This window comes from Haematobia irritans, chromosome 3 (assembly GCF_050003625.1).
Source record: "Haematobia irritans isolate KBUSLIRL chromosome 3, ASM5000362v1, whole genome shotgun sequence".
In the NCBI taxonomy this organism is placed as follows: domain Eukaryota; kingdom Metazoa; phylum Arthropoda; class Insecta; order Diptera; family Muscidae; genus Haematobia; species Haematobia irritans.
The window spans coordinates 226549188-226571366 of NC_134399.1; the positions used below are offsets into that span (position 1 = coordinate 226549188).

Sequence of the window (22179 nt, forward strand, 5' to 3'; positions counted from 1 at the left end):
CGCCGACATCGATGACCATCTCTTATCAACATAATATGATTTTGTCGTGTTTGAGTTGACATGATGAAAAGCGGCTCCTGTGACATTCTCGTTAACTGATCCATCCGTGAAGAACAGCTCAAATCCTCTGTCTGTCAGCTCATCCATCTTCCTCCTCGCCAATTGTAAAATCACAAAAATGTGGAACGCTTCACGATTTTGCGTGTCATCCTTGCGCAGGGGCCATGCTAATCTTCTCTGTATCGTTCCAATTTTAGTATATGTTCTGCCGAAGCAAGAACTAGAAACTTTCTTGTATCGTATTGAAATGGGTGCTGCGGCAATAAATTTATTTTTACAAGTTATGCTTGCCCATCCTTTTTATTAATCTTAGGATAAGACATTTTTTATAGAAAGAGAAATATAGGCGGGACAAAGTCTTGGAAAAAATATATTAAAATATCGACTTCAAATCGATGGAGCGAAAATCTAAATCTGTACCACAAAGATTTTCTATCTTTACGGCATTAAAGGACGGTTAATGGATTTTGGACATTTGGGCAACATAAAAAAGGTTTAGGTGATTTTAGTAAAAATGGTCAATTGTTGGATTACAAAATTCCAAAAAGAAACTTACACAAGAAGTATGAGTTGAAGACAATTTATAAAAAATCAACATGAAGATTGATCGATCGAAAATCAAGTTGTGTACTTCGATCTTTTTTCGTAACATAAAACATGCATAAATTCCTTTGATAAAAATACAATTTGTCTAATTTGCAAGAATCAAAAGTCCATTATTCGAATATAAACATTACTTCGATCTAACGCTTTTAATAGCCATAACGCCAATTTCACATACAATTTATGTGCAATTGACAACACTAACAACAGATGTTACAACAAAAATATAAATATTTATTACGTCCCTCTCTTTGGTCAAAACGTTTAAAACGATTGCAAGAAGGTGAGATGCTATTTCCAAAAGGAAAATGTTCTCCTTTCTCTATTGTCCTGAATTCACTCATTCAAAGAGGTGGAGTCCGTTTGTCACACACTGACGCTCCGAGAAACACACAGACGAAACATGATTATGACATAGCTCCAGAAGTCCTACTATCAGAGGAAAATCGCCAAAGATGTCTAGAAAAAATGCAAAGCGCCGCTCCTGTAGGCATGAAATTGAAAGGCAAGGAGAGGGAAAAATCATTTGCAGCTGTCCTGATAGCCATCTGTACTGACCACACAGGGTATGTACTTGGATTTATAAATCAATCAAGCATCACCAGATACAAAGGTCAATTTACTTTGCATTGTAGTGGAAATCCTTCAATACTCTACACTCGACGATCACGTTTGTTAAGACGTCACATGAGACAAATCTCCTTCCCAGGAGGTATTAGAGATGAAAATGAGGATTTTATAGCCTGTGCCTTAAGAGAGACTGAGGAGGAAATTGGACTTCCACCAAGTCGTGTAAATATATGGGGTTGTGGAAGTTTAATGAAACCACCACATACAGCAGCTATTATGCCAGTCATTGGAGTAGTTAATAATTTTAAAGATTCGGAATTGATAATAAATACGGACGAAGTGGAGGAAGCTTTCACAATACCTGTAAGTCGTTTAGCAAATCCTGCAACGTTACACTACACGCAATTCAAAAGTGGTTATTCTGCACCTGTTTTCATTGTTGACGATAAGAAAATATGGGGCATTACAGGTTTCCTAACCAATACGTTTCTCAATTGTTTTCTTCCGTCCGAGTACAATAAAATAAAAAATCGAGTCAAGTTTATAAAACCTTGTCGCATAACAAAGACGTAACCATAATAATTCTGTACATAGGACAATTTGTTAATTATTAATAAATGTTTTAAACAAAAACCATTTAATCAAAGTGCATAAAAGTGTTTACTGTTTTATATACAAAATCAAATACATTTTTAATACATACATTAGAGAACCTAATCTATTTTTTTAATTTATGATGATTAAAGTGGTAAAATATTAAAACACATTATTTAATGAAATATTTTTGTTTTTAGAATACAAACCAAACCCCATTCTTTAAAAATTCATTAAAATATCGATAAGATTATTACCATTTTAATGTAGCTCCGTTAGGCTTTAACTGTCAGTTAGCGGAACGTAAATTGCAAATATCTTCTCTCTGGTTAAGATCCTAACCCACATATGGAATATATACATATGTCCATAGTACGATTTAAAAGGTCGTTAACTAACCTAGCACTAACGTTGCTTTATGAAAATGGGCGTTAATGCCAAAAACGTTTATGCCATCGTGTTCATTATATTAACCAATGTCCTAAAAAGAAGACAATGTTTTATGAACCACGTACGTAGCGTTACAATGACATCGGTGCAAAGTATAGAAAAAAGTCTGCAGTCGATGTCTGCCCTTATATTTTTGGACTTCAGGGCCTAATGAACAATAATTTATAAAATTTTTGGGTTATAAAATTTTCCCCAAAGCATATTTAAGAACCAAAAGTAGTTTTTGGTATATTTTTGCACTGTCATATACTTACAAGCTCCTAAATACGATCAGCAAGCATTTTGTTTGCTGTTAAGTCTCAATTCGATAAATATTCAGATTTTTGGTCAAATACTATAGATATTCATAAAATATTTTGTTAATTATATTAGGATAGCTCCTAAGTTGACATTTTTATTTGTTTTAGCCAAAATAAAACATGTTTTAGTGTAATCGCAAAAAATAGCAGGAAATGTTTGCTATTTCAGCAAACAATGGCTGCTGTCCCTTTTTCAGCAGACTTTCTGCTGTTTTAGCAGACTTTTCTGCTATCCTTACTAACAAATTTCTTTGGGTGCAGGTCCCTCTGTCACTGAGTCCGTGTTGGTTTCGATTCATGAGGTCTATATAGTGGCATCCTTTTGCGCAACTTCTGGTACATATGTTTGTTAAATTAGTGGTACTATTTTTAGAAAAGATTATGTTGCGATTTAAATCGACAACTTACTTTAGGCTCCATTGGGATACCTCTCCCTTTCTTTTATCACTGACAAGAAATAACACTTTCACAGGAAAAAACTTGCTCGTGCGAAACTTCCTTTACAAGGCATCCTAACCATCTGTACGTTTATGTGTTGCTGTTATATGATTGATAAATAGATTAACTTACATATAAATGAGAGATGCTTCGATCAAAACTAGTGCAGAGAAATTACATTAAATTCACATATTTAATTTACATTCCAAAACTTAAAAACACGAAAGGCGGATATTTTGAGAGATTGGCAGCACTGAACTTATGACATTAGAACAGGGCTGTTTGCCTAGTGCTGCCATATCAAGTTTAAAGCGAATATGAAAAACAGGTAGCGGAGATGGTAGATCAATAAATTTATTTTTTAAACCTTTCGTTTGTTAAAAAGTCTCAATTTCTTGGATTTTTTCCATCCATTAATTTGCAAGACTTTGTCAAACTATAATCGTGTTCCTAAATATATTTGTACTTTTAATTCAGTGTTTTGGTGAAAACCCCGAACATAGTACTCAACTTAAAGCTAAACTGAACTGAACTGAAATTTAATTTTTTTCGAAAAATGACTGTTGGTAGTTATTTTAAAATAATGTTAACATATTGATTGCTCTCGCCTTACAAAAGTTCAGTTTAAAAAAGTACCGAAAGAAAGTGGAAGGGTAGCCCATCTATCTTTTACCATCCCATTAGGTTAGGGCAATGACCTTCGAATAGTTTTTGTAACCAATCTCTATACTTGGGTTAGTTTTCGCTACAAAAATACAACAAAATATATAATACATACAACGTTGTTGTTGCAGATTTAGATACCTTTAAAGCCCGATTTAGAATTAATCTTAAAAATCAAAAAAAAAGTTATTGTTTTGATCTCCCAACTGTATATTAGTTTTTTCTGTATCATTCAAATGCTTGACAATATTGGTATTATTGCAATCGGCCTGTTTTTTGCTTGTTTCCGTTCTATGGGTTATTGGCCTGTTTTGAATTGTGTATTGAATATGTATATGACAGATGCAGCAATTTTGGCTGAAAGAAAAAATGTAGTAGATTTTGTCCAGACCAATACCGATGTAGGTAATTTTTCCTTAAGGTGGGTATTAAGTTCGAGTTTAGAAGATAAAATTGTCATTTTCACGATTTAATAATAATAATAATAATCTTTAATAATCCATTTAAAAGAATATTCGGGTATGTTCTGGGTTTCACATGAAAAACTTGTGGAAAATTGTTCCCGTAGGGTTTGTTCTGTAAGCTGTTTTACCTTCACAGGCGAGAAAACTTTGTCAATTATATGTTTATGTTTTCCTTATGCTTGATAAGTATTGGGTGATAAAATAGCATAAAGCCCATTACGAACTAGATTTAAAAATATATTTTCGAAAAATCTTGTTTTACGGGAAACCAAGAACAACCAAAAATGTTTGGGGGAAATCAAAGGGAAAGGTGAAATCTATTTGAAGGGAAATCCAGAACATACCCGATTAACTTTATGAAAAGTTGCTTTGGGCTCTTTCCCCATCAAGTTATAATAAAATTTGCATTATTTAGCCGCTAAAAGTATAATTGTATATACTTTCAGCGGCTGAACTCGAACTTAGTCCCCACCTTTCAGCTGACAAAATTATCATTAACATTTCTTACAAACAAATTACCTACCGTTAAGTTCACATTATATAACCGCAAGAATTAGTATCAAATATAAGAAATACTTTTATTCGTTTTTTTTTGTAGTTGTATGTGTATATACAAAAAAATTATATGCAAATATATATTTTTTTAAATAAAACTGTATGATATAAAAATTATGTTAAAACAACACACTTTCTGTTAGTACAAATGCGGTAGAATGGTCATTAAGATATTGTTAAAAAAAAAGTCATGTTTGGATTGTCGAGGAAACATCCCCTTCGAAGCCCATTCGAGGGATCAGCTTCGCCAGCTGGAAGATTCTATGAGCTCAGGAACATTAGATGTAGTAGAAAAACTTAATACATATTAACAATCATATAAGGATAAAAACAAGGTTTCTATCAGCAAAAAAAAAATTAAATAAAAATTTGTGTAATTTTTTATTTTACACATCAATGTATCCGCGCGAAAGAAAATTATAACATATACACCTATACGTATAAAAATTATCTTGTCAATTTGCACTACTCAAAAAGTGGATGGGGTTAATTAAGAAGAACTACTCAATAAAGCAAAAAAAAAAAAAAAACAAATTATATGTGAATACTCGTAGTTCATTGGATTGAAACTGTATGGGTACTTCTATGAATAATCTTATTCCGAAATATCAATTGGAATGGATGTGGTGAAAGTGGGTGTCTCCAACTCTTCGTGTTTCTTCATTTTCAGCATTTGTTGCAATTTGTAATGATTGATAATATCCTGGTCGGCCGGACATGATTGGGTGAAGGCATCTAACTGATACATATGGTACATGTATCTCCATAAGGCGGTGTAATGGGTCTGAAAGATGTAAATATTTTTAGTACAAAGGAGATTCCAAGTGAATATCATGTCAATGTTCTACTTACTGGTATTTCAAAGTCCACGAAATATTTGCCGGCCACTCTAATATGCTGTAGGCGTGGCATCAATTCACAATCGAAGCAACACATGGTATCACCGGTAAGGAAACGGGTATTACGATTGGCAAGATGATCGTTGATCTTTTTTAAATGTGACAGCAATGCGTTATTTTTAGCTTCATCCTTTTTCACCAACATCAACTTGAGTTTTACGTACAGATTTTCAATAAGTGTTGCAACTTCTTTGTCCTGTGATTCATAGATTTTAAATTAGAATAAAATTTTCTATTCGATATTGAATTCAGAAATAAATAAAAAACCTTACCTGTACGAAGAGATTGTATCCACCAGGGATATTCTTCATAATGTGCCTTTCGATTTTATCGTTTTCCAATATGGCCAAACCATTATCAATTAGAATTGGCGGATGTGTTGCTTCAAAGTTGGTACGAAAATCTGGAGGTGGTTTTTGCATGTCAACTGTTGTCACTTTTAAACTGATGGTTTTCAATTCGGCCAAGAGATACAAGTCCATGAAGTATTCCTGACAGAAAAGGCATGCTCCTTTACGGCGTCCATCGATTGTCGAGGCCTTAAAGAAAAATATTGAATGTGATTATTATAAAATTTCGGATTTGCGGACGAAGCTATTGTGAGCATAGTGATTTTAGATTTAAACCAACACAGTTTGTGAATCTAATTTTCCTTATTAAATAGATAGAACTAACTTCAAGCTAATATACATAGGGGTAGATTAATTTATAGTATTATGATTTAGCAAAAACTTTAAAATGGACGAAATAACAATGAGGGATAAAGTAGTGCAACACTGGGGCAACAACACACTAGGGCTAAGGGAGTCAGCCGTTGTCATACAGAGCTGAACAGCATAATGTAACTTTGTGCTAGATACCTGGTAACTGTGGAATAATGGGAAATGAAGAAGCAGTTGCTCGGGCTAAAGAGGGCGCTCGTGGAACGAATAATGTCCTTGTAGACGTTTTTCCTCCCTGTCTTCACATCTTAAAAGGAATCATGTCAAATATGATTAATTATGGCGGGGACGTTGGGTCTCTTTGGAAGGGTTGCGAGCAAACGAAGTTTATATGGGACGAAAAGAACTGTAGGAAATGGGAAATTCTGATGGCTATGAACTAACAGGTGTTGAAACCTTTAATTTGAGTCATAATTGGGTATAACACACTTGCGAAGCATAATTTAAAAATTGGCCTCAAAGATGATTACATTATCTGTACCAGTATCCAGCATTATCCGTTAGAAGAAAGCAAAAAAAGCTAGGTTATGTTAGATAGACTATTGAGTCCATTGTGGTACTACAGTGCTGAACTTCTATCTTATCACTGAGTGCTGTCCTATAACAAGGTACCTCCTTTTTATAGCCGAGGGGCGTTCCACATTGCGGTGAAACCACTTAGAGAAACATTGAAACAATGTCACCAGCATTACTGGGAGGTGTAAATCCACCGCTGAAAAATTTTTTGGTGTTCGGTCGAAGCTGGGCTTGAACCCACGGGCAGTATAACCATTGCACCACGGTACCACAGAAACCAAATGTATACCGCGATTAAAGTAAATTTATAAACCCAATGTGTGGGTTTAAACATATTTGTTCAATACTTTAAAAAATAGGTTATCGTATTTAAGAACTCAATTCCTGACAATTACAAATTTTCAGATTAAAGATTTTATGGTTATTTCTTTGAAAGTTTTTGTATATTTCATATTTCAATTCATATAGCTCGTAATTGTTGAGAGTTTTAACTTTATTCCCTTACCACCATTTTCATGAAGCTCCGTTATTTCTCCGTTAACTAACGAACTTTTAAACCGTATTATAGACATAGCTGCCAGCTTGCCTATATATTCCATATGCCAGTTGGGAACTTAACTGTCGAATATTTTTCAATTAAAGTTAACCGTTAAAGTTAACTGGAAGCTAAAGCCTAACGAAGTTACATGAAAATGGCCGTTAATAGTATTGTGAAATTTCTGATGGTGTCGAATTTGATGGTGAAGGATCGAAAACGCGAATGACACAAAGTTCCTTCTCAATGAACTAGAAATATAGTCGTGCATCACAATTAAATAACAAAATTTAAGGATAAATTCTAAATGACGTTTTTTTTTGGAAAATATCGATTGAATTTTTGAAACGGCCATTGAAAACATTTCGTTTGGAAATCATCGCAACACCAAAAACTGATTTCATAAGTCCTCTAAGCAATTAAAAATAAAATTTTTTTATATGGTAGAAAAACATCGATTTTTTTAAACAATGAAAACGGTCCCACTCCTACTCATTGAGGGAGATTTGTTGAAATTTTTAATTAACCGCATTGGTTAAAGACCAATATCATCCGATATTCATGTTAGGCTTTCGACGTCAAAAAAAACTGCTTCCGGCCAACATTTATCGCGGACCTAAGCCTCATGTCCCTGTCTCAGCAGAGGCGATATGGATGACCGGAGGCTTGCGTATCATGCTGTAGCCAATTGGAACTTAACTAACTCCGGGTCATAACACTTTTTAGCCATTTTTGGTATCTGTTCTATAAACTTGGATACTTTTTGTCCAACTTTTCATTGCAAAACTTTTAGGAAAATTCGTATGTTCCGCTAGGAACTCAATGTTCAATTGCAATAATTTGCCGCTGGCATTTCAGTCAATTCAACTTAAATTTGTATTAATTAATACAGGCCCTTAATGTATCTAAAAAAAATATATAACATATAATAAAATGCAATAAAGAAAATGCCTACACCCCAAGAAATTTATTAGTAAAGGCATGAGAAGTCTTCTAAAACAGCAAAAATTCTGTTGAAAAAGGGAAAGCAGTCACTGTTTTTCTGTTATTTTTTAAGCTCGATTACACTAAAACATGTTTTAGTTTGACTGAAACAAGTAAAAATACCAACTTAGGAGCTATCCTAACACAATTAAAACAATATTTTATGGATATCTATAGAATTTTCCCAATAATTTGAATATTTATCAAATTGAGGCATAACAACAAACAAAATGTTTGCTGATCGTAATTTGAAGCTTGTAAGTATATTACAGTGCAAAAATATACCAGAAACTATTGGTTCTTAAATATGCTTTGGGGAACAATTTATATCCTAAACATTTTATAATTTGTTGTTCGTTAGACCCTGAAGTAGAGGTGTGCACGTGACACGAAATTGTCGTGACTCACGAAAATTTTCGTGATTCGTACGTGAGTCACGCTCATGACAACAGTGTGAGTGTGCGTGATTAACAAACCAAAATGTCGTGCGTGAGCGTGAGTCACGAAAATAATATCTTCGCGAGTGTGCGTGAGTAACGAATTATACTCACGAAAATATTCCTGCTCACCAACAGAAAACGCTTAAGTGTTAAATTCAATTACAATTTTAGTGACACCTGAGATGTTAAGAGTTTAGTAACACTCTCGATTTTAATAATGCTCATGTTTTCAGACACTTCGATAAGGTAAATTAAACATAAAACTATTCGTGAGTCACGATATTTTTCGTGAGTCACGGTATTTTTCGTGAGTCACGGCGTTTTCGTGCGTGAGTACAAATTTTCTTTTCGTGAGTGTGCGTGAACGTGAGTCCTACCAAAAATATCGTGCGTAAGTGTGCATGAGTATGATTTTTCAGTCGTGAGTGTGTGTGAGTGTGAGTAAACTATTACTCACGTGCACACCTCTACCCTGAAGTACAAAAATATAACAGCAGACATCGACTGCTATTTTTAGCAGATTTTTTTTTTTCTACGAGTGTACACCAAAACAAGTAGAACTGTACAATAATTCTTATAACCAAACAAATTAAATTTATTTCAATTTGAAGCGAATTTCCGGTAATGTATTAAAAATCCTAACAACTTTACCGCAACAAAAAACAAAGCGCACATCGAAACATTTGCTAAATACTTGTTTGGCACTGGAGACGGCAAAATATCTCATTTTTCATACATATATTCATAAAACAATTTCGATAATATTTCAATTAATTTATATTTTTAATACTTAGGCAAGCAAGTGTATTCGTATGTGTGTGTTGCGAAACATAAATATTTTTCAGGTTTCAAGAAGAACAAGACGAAGAATCTAACCCTTTGCTTGTTATATGACATCATTGAAATCGAGTGCTAGTTAGAGTGAAGTGAGTGATGACTATGTCAGTGTGTAAACGCTACAAAAAAAAAAAACATTCCATTCATGGCGGGATGTGGTGTGCTTGAAAAAGCTGAGCTGAGCTATTTATTTAAAGCAAACTAAAGGCACAGAACAGATATGGGGAAAAACAACTTTGACGCTTGACTCACGTGACATATAAAACACAAAAACACAAAACGTTTAAAAAATCGTTTATTGGTTAAGATTCTTGATAGGTATCAATCTTGACGAGCACTAAGAAAATTAAATTACTCCTCAAAAGTGCCAACATGGCCAAATATGAAACCATTTGAAAGGAAAAGTAATCACATCAAAGTGTACATAATTATACATCGTCACTTCTTCATTTTTGGCTGTATTTGGGAAACCACATTTTAAAACAATGATTTCGAATTTTTATGATGATGAAGATCATGATGTCATCAAGAATATTTTCGAGATGTTCATTGAAACGATAATATATACGTTTATTTTTTACAATTGCCACTGAGATAATAAATAACTAAATCAACAAGTACCAGCAACACCAATAGCAAAGCAAATGCAATAACACATTCAATAATAAAAAATACACGTCTATATACCCATATGCCGAGTGAGCTAGCTTCGCACCTATCTACCAATATGGTCATCCATCATATTTATAAATAAATAATTTGTACGTTTATTATAGCTTATTATGCAACACTCGTCTCTCATGATAATACTCCACAAAATTACAAGAAAGCAAGAAACTGTTAAAAGAATAAAAATTGTGATATTTATAATTATAATGAAAAATTGAGAATTTTGTGGAAATGAATGCCAGTGCAATGACGTTACAAATGCCGGCAATTCTATATATTTGTTGGTGTAAACAAAATGAAAATAGAAACTCGTGACATTACTTCTAATAAGAAGTGTCTTATTGAAGAGTTCAATTTAGATATTATGATTTTTAATTATTTTCCAAATTAAAAAAAAATACTTCTCCGATGTAATAGTCGAATTTTTAAGCATAGGAAAATATATACAAGTTCAAAGAACAAATAGGGAAAATTCGTAGTTTGTCGTTTCCATTTGTAGCAGCGACATTTGACCCATTACTATTTTGTTCCAACAACAATCTGTGTAACATGTACACTCTTGGAAAAAAGACTGCTGTTAATAGCAAACACTGAATGCACAGAAAAAATCACCAAAATATTTCCAATTAAAAAGTTGATTAAAGTTGAACAATTTTTCAATTAATAAAATAATTGATACAATTAACTTTTTAATCAATATAGTATCATTAGTTTAGTCAATGATTGAAAATTTTTATTTTTTAATTATAAAATTAATTGATACAATTATCTTTTAAATCAAACTCGGAAACTATGTCATTTAAAAAAGTGATGGACATTTTTTTGATTTTTAAATAAAAATTTATTTCAAACAATCAATTTTTTAATGAAATAAAAACACAAAGTCAGATAAAAAGTGACGCATTTAATTCAAAAATTTTGAGATTTGCAATCAACATCAATTAAATTTGAAAATTTCAAAGCAAATCTATTAATTTTATAATCAAGTATTTTTTAATTTCCAATTAAAACAGTGATTGATGCTATCATTTTCGTCATTGAAGCCATTTCAATTAAAAAATTAATTGTATCAATTAATTAATTTACAAGAAGGTTCTATTTTGGAAATGCAGACATACTGCTGAAAAGTAAGTAGTTTGCTTAAATTTTCTGCTGACTCCAAAAAAATATATAAATTCGGTCCGGACTATCTGATAATAGTATTACTTTTTGGAGATAAAGTCTTTAAACACGGAGGGGGAGACTCATGGTATGGAGATGTCTAATAATTTGCAATCAACTTTCCACATTTTTTTGCAATCAAATTTCCCTAGCTTGAGAAGCAAATTGTTTTTCAACAAAGCGGCAAATACAAGCATACTTACAAAATAGTGAAGAAATGATAGTCGGAGCAAAGTTTCTAAATGTTCAAATGATCACAACAAAGCCCCGATTTCAATCATTCAGATTACACCAAAGAGTACCAAACAAAGTGATGAGATCTAGAGCAAAATTCAGCACATTTATTCGGATATTTCAAAAGAAATAATAAAAACAAATATATACAGTAGTAAGTTCGGCCGGGCAGAATCTTAAATACCCAACACCAAATATAATAGTTTCCTTTGAAAATTTCAGGGGGGTTTGATGACAGATAAATGTAAAGATTTTACCTATGAAGACTAGATCAGATTCTGAATTTATAAGAACCATTTTTTGTTTGAGTTTTAGAGGAATCATAAACATCTCTTGCAAGTGTGCAAGAAAATGATAGGTTAGGTGGCAGCCCAATGTATCAGGCTCAAATAGACTATTCAGTCCATTGTGATACCACATTGGTGAACTTCTCTCTTATCACTGAGTGCTGCCCGATTCCCATGTTAAGCTCAATGACAAGGGACCTCCTTTTTATAGCCGAGTCCGAACGGCGCTCCACATTGCAGTGAAGCCACTTAGAGAAGCTTTGGAACCCTCAGAAATGTCACCAGCATTACTGAGGTGGGATAATCCACCGCTGAAAAACTTTTTGGTGTTCGGTCGAAGCAGGAATCGAACCCACGACCTTGTGTATGCAAGGCGGGCATGCTAATCATTGCACCATGGTAGCTCCCAAGAAAATGATGAAATAACGCCATGATTTGAAATCTAAAATCTGTGGATTTTCATCTCAATTATTTAAACCCAGCAAAAACTCTCATTACCCGGCATCGCTCTGGATTACATTTACATACGCATGTCCTAGGAGGAAAGTACTTCTCCCCAGACATACCTTTGGCCATGAAATAAGTAGTGCTTTTAAAGCATATAATCACCTAATATGTAATCACTTATTCGTAGATATACCAAAGATTGCAAAATAGCCACTTATTGTATCAGGCAACCAAATGTAGCCGATTACAATGTATCAAAATATGGCGAGTAATGCTGTAATATAAACATTACTTGAATAGAAACGAATATTGTAGAAATAAACAAAAATGTACAAATCATCTACATCTTCTACATTTTTTCAATACGATTATTATGACTGGAATATTCCCTGCGAATTGGAAGTTGGCTAAGGTATTTCCTCTACGAAAAAAGGGTACTTCTGGCAAGGAATGCTCAGACTTTAGACCGATTTGTGTCCTACCTGCTTTGTCTAAGGCGTTTGAGATAATTCTTAAGGATCAGATGTGTGCATATCTTGAATCACATTCCTTGGTGGACAGCTGCCAATCTGGCTTTAGGAGCCACCATAGCACAACTTCATTAATGATTCATGTCACGGACAATATAAGACGATCTTTAGACCGTAGGAATCCGGGTATACTTGCAATATTAGACCTAAGTAAGGCGTTTAATTCTGTTGACCACACTATTCTCTTAAATAAGCTTTTTTCTCTGTTCCGTTTTTCGCACTATTCATGTGTGTTAATTCGTTCTTTCTTGTCGGATCGATCGCAGTTTGTCATATCTAACGGTCGATCATCTGGGACTCGTGCAATACACTATGGTGTCCCGCAAGGTTCCATTCTAGGTCCGTTGCTTTTTATGTTATATGTCAATGACATTTGTGAATGTGTTCATTTTTCTGAGCTTGGGATCTATGCGGATGACATCCAATTATATAATTCTTCGGATTATTCTTTGGGTAATTGCATTCGGGAACTTGACGACGATATTGGGCGTATTTCTGTGTGGTGTTACGAGAATAATATCTGCTTAAATGTGCGGAAAACTAATTGTGTTTTGTTTCATGGGGCGCGCGATCACTCTGCAAGTATTACGGTACAGAATTCTGTTGTACCTTGTTCCACTTCCGTTTCCTGTTTAGGATTTGATATTGATTCCGGACTGAGTTTCACGGGTCATATTTCCTCTGTCTGCTCAAAAGTGAATCTGACTCTAAGGAAATTATATAGTATTGATGTAATTCTACCGATTCATGTACGACACAGACTAGCTCAGGCCCTACTCATGCCGAATATTGTGTATGGACTGGAGGTTTATTCAGGTACTAATGCATCGAACTTACGCAAATTACATTCTTGTTTTCATGGTATTTTAAGATACGTTTATGGCTCACATGCGCGTGATAACTACGACTTCTACTCTTTTCAGTTTTTGGGTTGTTCATTTGACAACTTTTTAAACTTGAGATGCTTGTATTTTTTCTTCTGTGTGGTGAAATTTGGTTCACCACGGTATTTGATGGAGTCAATAACGTTTTTGAATACGACTAGAAATACACAGGTGCTGTTGGATCATTTTCACCATCTTGTCTTTGAGAGATCGTTTTCTGTACGTGTAGCCAGGTTATGGAACTCGCTACCTCACCACCTTAAAAATTTCTCTATTACTCCTTTTACATTTAAAAAGAATTTGTTAAATTATTTATCTACTCTATAATGCAAATATTTATCATCTCACTGACAATTTCAAACTCAATGCGTTTTAATTTCTTGTTTGCTATGTATAAAGGGTTGTGCGTTAGGATTTTAATTTTAAGTTTTTTTTAGTTTCGTTTTAATTATAAGGTTAAGTTTTTATTTGGAATACTAGAGCTCTATTGATTGAATTTCTATCAACATGTTGTCCAGAAGGGCGTTGGTTGATTAAATAAATAAATAAATAAATAAATAAATAAATAAATAAATAAGATTACACGCAAATTTCACACTTAAAATAGAAATAAATGTTGTTGTTTAAGGGAGTTGGATTCGTGAATTACGTTATAATATACCTAATAGCCCATTCACATTATGTTCAAAATCTACTAAAAGTGGATTTTATATATCCCTTTTTATAAGCCACATGACAGTTGAAAACTAGTGACGTCGATTTTGAAAGTGTAATGTGAATGAGGTATAATAGCATTTATTTAAAACATAATATGGTAATGTCATTAATTTAAAACCCAATTATTGTGAAATATTCGTGAAGAATATTTCTTAACGGAAAAATCTTCAGAATTATCGTTACATAAAATATTCTTTTTGAGTTTTTTTTTTTAAAGTAAATGCTCAATTATGTGAATTATATCTAATGATACCATAATTTATTCTATTTTATTAAGTCATTAACAGCCAAATGCATTTCATTTTGAGAATATCAATTCGAAAATTACCGAGAAGTATTTATTATTGTCATTGCAACTTAGTCATTATAACTCACCGCAATGTAATGCACTGTGTAATTACAGTTTTACTCCTGGTAATGTAAATTGTAATGAGATGTGATTACTTAGTTTTTGCTGGGAATGGCTACGAGAAATTTGGAAATTTTACATTCAGTTTCCAGCAATTTTCATGATCAGTGCGCTTTCTATACCATCAATAAGTGAAATCGGTCTATATGGAGTAGAGGTGTGCACGTGACACGAAATTGTCGTGACTCATGAAAATTTTCGTGATTCGTGTGTGAGTCACGCTCATGACAAAAGCGTGAGTGGCAAATCGGATAAAATCTACAATTTCTAGAAACCCTAGGAGTTAAATCGGGAGTTCGGTGTAATGGGGGCTACACCAAAACATGGAAGGATGTACACAGTATTCTGCTCATTTAATTGTAGTTCTAGAATCTAGACCTCAAATCGGAGGGCCGGTTTATAAGGGGGCTATATCAAAAACTGTACCGATACTCAATATATTCGGCACACCTCTTCATTTTCCTAGAATACCTCTAGATTTCCAATTTCAGGTAAATTGGGTAAAAACTACGGATTCTAGAAGCCCAAGAAGTAAAATCGCGAGATCGGTCTATATGGGGGCTATATCAAAACATGGACCGGTACTCACCATTTTCGACACAGGTCTTTATGGTCCTAGAATACCTCTAGATTTCCGATTTGAAGCAAATTGGGTAAACATTACGGATTCTAGAAGACCAAGAAGTAAAATCGAGAGATCGGTCTATATGGTGGCTATATCAAAACATGGACCGGTACTCACCATTTTCGGCACACGTCTTTAGGGTCCAAGAGCACCTCTAGATTTTAGAATTTCAGGCAAATCGAATAGAAAATACACTTTCTAGATGCCCAAGAAGCAAAATCTGGAAATCGGTCCATATGGGGATTATACCAAAACATGGACCGATAGGCACCATTTTCGGTACACTTTTTGATGGTCCTAAAATACCTCTAGATTTCCAATTTCAGGAAAATTTGATAAAAACTCAAGACCCCAAATAAGGAGGTCGGTTTATATGGACGGACATGCTTATATCGTCTTAGAATTTCTCCCTGATCAAGAATATATATACTTTATCGATATCGGAAATCGATATTTCGATGTGTTACAAACGTGTTTGAGTAGATCTCGGTTCCTACTTCCATTAAACGTTGGTTTTGTCAACCCACACTATATAAAAGTGGCGATATCTCGACAACTCTGATTGTTATGGAGTATTCGTACACATTTTTGGATAGAGCTCAGCTTGTATTATAGAATGTGATATGTTATATTAATTAATTTACCCATTCTGTACATTTTTTGCAACTAATTATACACCATAAATCCATTGTAATGTAAATTTAGTTCCAAATTTGAGATATAGATGGCGCTTATTTTGTTATTTTAAAAATAGCTATTTTTCTATTAGAATTTTCTAATGGCCATATGTATGGCTATAAGAAACTTTTTTCTTATAAACAAAATCACGAATTTTTTGATTTTCCTATAAACGATATCTACTATATCAAATTCTTGCAACTTCAATAAAAATAATCATTGTATTTTTGACTTCGATTATAACGAACTAAAAATCCCGGTCCCTGGGAGATCGTTATAACCGTGTTCGACATAGAGGGCATAATGAATTTTGAACGAAAATTTATGGAAATCGAATAAATTGTAAAGGATTTAGACATTCAACAGCTCATGTCAATAACACTGAGAATTCTAAACATAATCATTATATAACTTTTGCATTGCCATTAATTTTCAATTCATATTTATGTTTTATCTCGTTAGCTATCAAATTAGACCAAAATGTTTCCAATAAAATTAATTATAACTGAATGAAGAAGTGTTCTAAGACGATGAATTTTTTTTGCGAATTTTACAACATACCACACTGTTGCTTCTGAGAAGAACATGTATGAGGTAAGAATTTTATTTATTTTTTTCCAATCGAGGTATGTAAGATAAGATAGTTTCTTTCGAATGGAAAACTTTTGACTACAATTGTGATACCGTAGTCGATGAATTCATTGAATTTGTGCCGCTACGTTTATAACTATGAGTTTTATAGATATGGAAATTATTCCATTCGATGATTAGGGCAAACACGTAGTTTTTATTACCTTCTTGAAAACATGTATTTGGTTTGGTGGAATATTCCGGAAAATAATAAAAATTTTAAGGAATATTTTACTATTTTCCCCTTATGGGGATATTCGAGATTTATATGTATTCAAAGGACGAATATTACCAATTCAGGTGTGACATTGAAATAGATTGGAAAGTAAAATTTCCAAGACTAGTTATAGCGGTGGTCCTCAGGTTAGGTTAGTTTAAAGTGGCAGCCCGATTTATTTTCAGATTTACTTACTTACTCAGTCCATTATGATGAACTTCTCTCTTATCACTGAATGCTGTCCGATTCTATGTAAAGCTCAATGACAAGAGACCTCCCTTTTGATAACCGAGTCCGAACGGCGTTACACATTACTGCGAAACCACCGCCCATAGCACCGGAGGAGAGAGAACTCCCCAGGCAGACCAGGGTAGTTTTGGTCCAACTAAGATAAGGAAAGTGCAGCCGCCTCAATTCCTATTTATCAGTGATGGATAGCAGCGTAGCTGACGTGTGTCCCGAACTGGGTTTGAACCCACGACCCAGTGTATGCAAAGCGGGTCGTGGGTTCAAACCCAGTTTCTCCTATTCGGCGTTCGAATTCGGCTATAAGAAGGAGGTTATTGTAAATTAGCTAAATTGGGCAGCCACACATTTATAAGAGAAAAGTTCAGCAACTGTGGTTTCACAATGGACTGAATCGCTCACTTAGACTATTCAGTCCAAAATATTGGGCTATCGAAACATTTTATCGAATCTCTCACTTTTTACCATCATCAAATATTGATGTTTGTCTAAAGAAAGTTTAGTTCGACTCATTGTTTTTTCGCAAAGTTGAACGTAAATTTTGTTCATCCGTTCATTATTTGGAATGCGCAATATTAAGACTTTGAAATTTGGTTAAATTGGCTTTCGCTAAATCGTTTATTCGTTAAACAGAGTTTCGATTGTGCTTGAAATAACCATATGTTTATGGCTTGCAAAATTTCGGCCATCATTTAAGCCATATGGAACCTCAAACCTATCTTTATCTCGGTGAAGTATAGTACTTTTAGAACACATATGAATATTCCAGGCAATATTTTGGCCATCATTTCATCTATAGCAAATTACCGAATTGAAAAAAGTCTTGGTCCATATCCAGAAAAACGCATATTATGACTCCCTATCCGTATGACTGACAAAGAAAGTAAGAGTTGACTCATAGAACATTGTTTATTTATTGACTTATACAACAATTCCCATAGTGACTGAAAATATTTTGGATTCATCTATCACTGTCGGTGAGTATGAATGTCGTCTATTTAGAATTGCATTTATCAAGTTTATAAGCAAAAGCCATTCAGTGCTACAAACTTCAGTAAAACATGTAACAATTTATGCTGTGTGAACTTTCACTTTCTCCTCTCTCTCTCGCTTCCCTACCACCGTACACATTAAGAGTGTGAAGCACATATAACGATGAAATGAAAACGAAGATGGAATGCAACGGCAAAAATCATTGGCGCTAGAGTGAGTAACGCAATAATAATAATACTGAAAATTGTCACGAGAAGAAGATGACAAGGGGTTGGAGGATGGAGGACTGGGACAACACAATAAGTCAGTCGCCAAGCATTAGAAATATGGCCAACAACACAAATACTTGTTTGTAACGTAGCAAAGGTAGGTAGCTTCTAATGCAGCCGTAGTTTTCAAATGGAAAGAGTTGATGCATTCAAACTCGTCGTCATCGTATGTTAGACATTTAAATTTGCATATGAAAGTGGATACCATTTGCCACATGGAAATCGAAGTTTAAGACGAAGCACAAATAGGGCACCCCCTTGCCGGATGTTTAAGTTTGTTCTTTCATAAAAATTTCTGAAATGTTGTTTTCAGCGCAATGATGACGCATCACCCAAGCTAAATTCTTATGGTTAGAAAAAAATTGCAAACGAATATGGTGGTGGTAAAACAAAATATGTGTGTATATGAATAGGAAAACAAAAACTAAGTTAAACAAACACAAACCGGACCCCCTTTCCCCCCTACAACATTACCAAGACCCATCAAGTGAGGACGTTTTTATCGTTGATAAAAACAATTATCTTGAAATACTCATAACGATGTTTGCTATCACTTAAAAACGAAAGAAAGACGTGACAGTCAGGTGGCCAGAGGGTGTGCCAACCAACAACGTTAAAGAAGAACGCAACCGTTGGCACACTATTATACTACAGTAGAGATGTAAGCCAGGCCTTTCTGAGCTTACTTGCTAACGAAATTTGTTTGTTGGGCAGAGGGAGGGACTGGGTAAAAGACCAAGAAATGTTGAATTTTTTGGGTGATTTGAGCAGGAAACCAGTTCTGTTGGCTGTTATTTATCCAAGTTATTAGATGGACAGACAGACAGTATCGAGTACAATAACAGCATCATCGTCATCTTCTTAAACTCCAAACATCTTCAGTTATTCCATCAATATCTTGAATTGCATAGAGAAGAAGATAGCAAAGGGTAGGATGACGGAGGGGTGGGGTAGCACAAGCATTAGAAAGAGGGCCAGCAACTTGTTTGTAACGTAAAGCGGTATGTAGCTTCTACACACAATGAAATTTGTTAGTAGTAACAGCGGAGAAAAATCTGCTAAAAACCAAAAGTCTTTTGAAAAAAGGGAACCAGTCACTAAAATAGCAATTTTGTCGTTTCTATCTAAATTAAAACAAAAATATCTAATTGTTTCTTAAATGAAAAATATATTTTCAAAATTATTCCAATTAAAATTTAAATCGAGTTAAAAAAAATAAAACTAAAAATTTATTAATGGGCTCAACTATTTTTTTTTATAAAATTATAACTCAATCTCAACAAGAGAGTATAGAAATTATTTGTATATATAAATATTTAAATGTTGAAACTGGAGTATCGGTACCATTCCTGTGATAGGTTCGCTATTCCCAATTTGGTTTTATGCGTTACTGCCGCAGGAAAAGCAACTACAATTTATGGGCGCCTACCGATTTGTTTCAATTTAATGCATCATTTTCCTTGTAGCTTGGTGTGCTGATTTAACCAAGGTAAATTTTTCCTTCTCGTATTCATAGGTCAATTTTGGAAGGTGCATTTTATTTAAACGATTTTGAGATACAACGAAAATATTTATATTTTTGGTTATAACTCCTACACTTTATGATGCGTTTAATTTAAATGGACAAAAAGTGCCTTGAACAAGCTTTAAAATGACACCAAGATCGTTGCGATTGAGTAATAAATGAAGGAGATATACCAAAATTATATTGACCCTTTGGAGGGCTATCTCTCACGACTCGGGCTTTTCCGAGAAAAATCTTTAACTTGTAAAATCAGCAAACAACATAAATTCAAGGAATCGGTGAGGGACTCATAAACCGCGCTTTAACTAAACTTGGTTTATATGAAAATAATTGCAGCTTCAAGTTGAAATAAAGACATCGGCCTATATAGACAATAAAACTGAACTATCCTGGATGGCCCCATTAAGTACACGAACGTACCTATTGGAACGGCTCAAATGTATGACAACATTAGCGATAGTGGCAAACGACTACATTGATCCCCACGGACAAAAATGTTTCCATTCTACCAAACGACTAAACAAATGTTGCAAACCTCTAAAAATGTTGCAAACCGACAACAAAAATGTTGCCACACATCACATCAGGCAGCAGAGGACAATTATGTATAACAATTCCCCCCCAACCCCTTTTTCAAGATAGATAATATTAAATATTATACCTTAATAATCAATTCGATTTCTGGAACGTCTCCATTGGTTCCATTGGTTTCTTGCAATTCAGACATTTTGTAACTCTTTTGTTTTCTTTCGCGAGTTTGTATCGAATATTATTATTTACTTTTTTCGTTATTATTATTAACAATATGAAATATAAATGACCACGTATTATTTTCAAATTATTTCACTACTGATAATGTACAAAAAATCAACTTCACTACGAGGCGAAAAAAACAAGTACTCACTATTTGAGTTCATTTGCTACTCATGTGTGTAGCTCTTTTCATTTTATTTTATCGACATACTGACGAAATCATCGATAACACTTACACATCGGATATGCCTAAAATAAAACTTAAGCGTGTAGCGTAGACAATTCAGGGTTGCTCCTATAGTATATAAACACAACCGAAGCGATAGGTGAATACTTGTTTAAGGCCAGTATTAAGTTGACATTATCGCGCTAAATTGTCCATTTTCACACCCATAGAAAAATTTTTACCATACGGACTCAAATCGATACCGTGCGTTATTGATAGTTAGCCAACCCCGTATGGAACAATATAAATACCGAATGGTACAGGCGGAACGCAAATCATGAAAGTATCATTTGGTATTATGAAAGTACAAATATGATACTGAAAATAATACTTAAGCGGTACTATTATTTATACCATAAAGGTATTGATATATAAACAGTGCGGTATTACCAAATAATACCTAAATGGTATTGGTTTAATAATATTTAGTTTAATAAAACACACGTATAATGTCTTTGTTACGTGCTTCATTTAATACATTACATACATACAAAAACCTAATTATTTCTCCATGCAAAGTTTTTCTCCCAATTCAGCTCCATGTCGCAATTCAGGCACTGCATCCCTCAAGTCGTCTGTTGTTGCATTTGGAAGGTTTTGGTATGTCAGTTGCGCATCTAATTAAAGGATGATCGAATTAGAAAACATAAATAATGCTAAAAAATATTATACTTACCTATACTTCGCTATATTCACTGAATTCATTTAATTTTCGTCATCTTATCCCAAACTATTGTTATTTACAAGCCGCATTAAAAAAAACTAAACTACCAAGGCGACTAATTACAATTGGTCGCAACGTCTACATATCATGTGTTACGGCGTTCCCAACAAACACAAGGATGAGTATTTTTCACATGTAACACCATATCAATTTGATAGTGAATCCCATCTTCAACATTAATTCAAATGGCCTTGCAAATTGCTTGCCTTCAACAAATTCTCCAATAGGTTTGAAGCATTAAAATAAAAATTAGTTTGAAAAGTTGTTGCAAATATGCTGAGAAATTGTTGCTAACGTGTTGAATTCTACTGTTGAGGGTAATGTCT

At 33.9% G+C, this 22179-nt stretch overlaps 2 protein-coding genes and 1 non-coding gene across 3 annotated transcripts; 1 reads left to right on the plus strand and 2 right to left on the minus strand.

The window, feature by feature from the left end:
- Positions 1 to 174: 174 nt before the first annotated feature.
- Positions 175 to 281, minus strand: LOC142232457 (U6 spliceosomal RNA). Its single transcript, XR_012721137.1, has one exon. It is a non-coding gene; the product is annotated as a U6 spliceosomal RNA (small nuclear RNA).
- A 592-nt stretch (positions 282 to 873) lies between these two features.
- LOC142228980 (mitochondrial coenzyme A diphosphatase NUDT8) lies at positions 874 to 1879 on the plus strand. Its single transcript, XM_075299509.1, has 2 exons — positions 874 to 1229; positions 1299 to 1879. Exons 1-2 carry the CDS (start codon positions 874 to 876, stop codon positions 1804 to 1806), a joined length of 864 nt encoding a protein of 287 aa, XP_075155624.1. The 3' UTR covers positions 1807 to 1879.
- A 2815-nt stretch (positions 1880 to 4694) lies between these two features.
- Positions 4695 to 21078, minus strand: Clic (chloride intracellular channel protein 5). The gene is made up of 4 exons (XM_075298193.1): positions 20812 to 21078; positions 5868 to 6134; positions 5549 to 5791; positions 4695 to 5480 (listed from the first exon to the last, which is right to left on the minus strand). The coding sequence occupies exons 1-4, from the start codon at positions 20875 to 20877 to the stop codon at positions 5292 to 5294; spliced, it is 765 nt and encodes a 254-aa protein (XP_075154308.1). The 5' UTR covers positions 20878 to 21078; the 3' UTR covers positions 4695 to 5291.
- Between the last annotated feature and the right edge of the window lie 1101 nt (positions 21079 to 22179).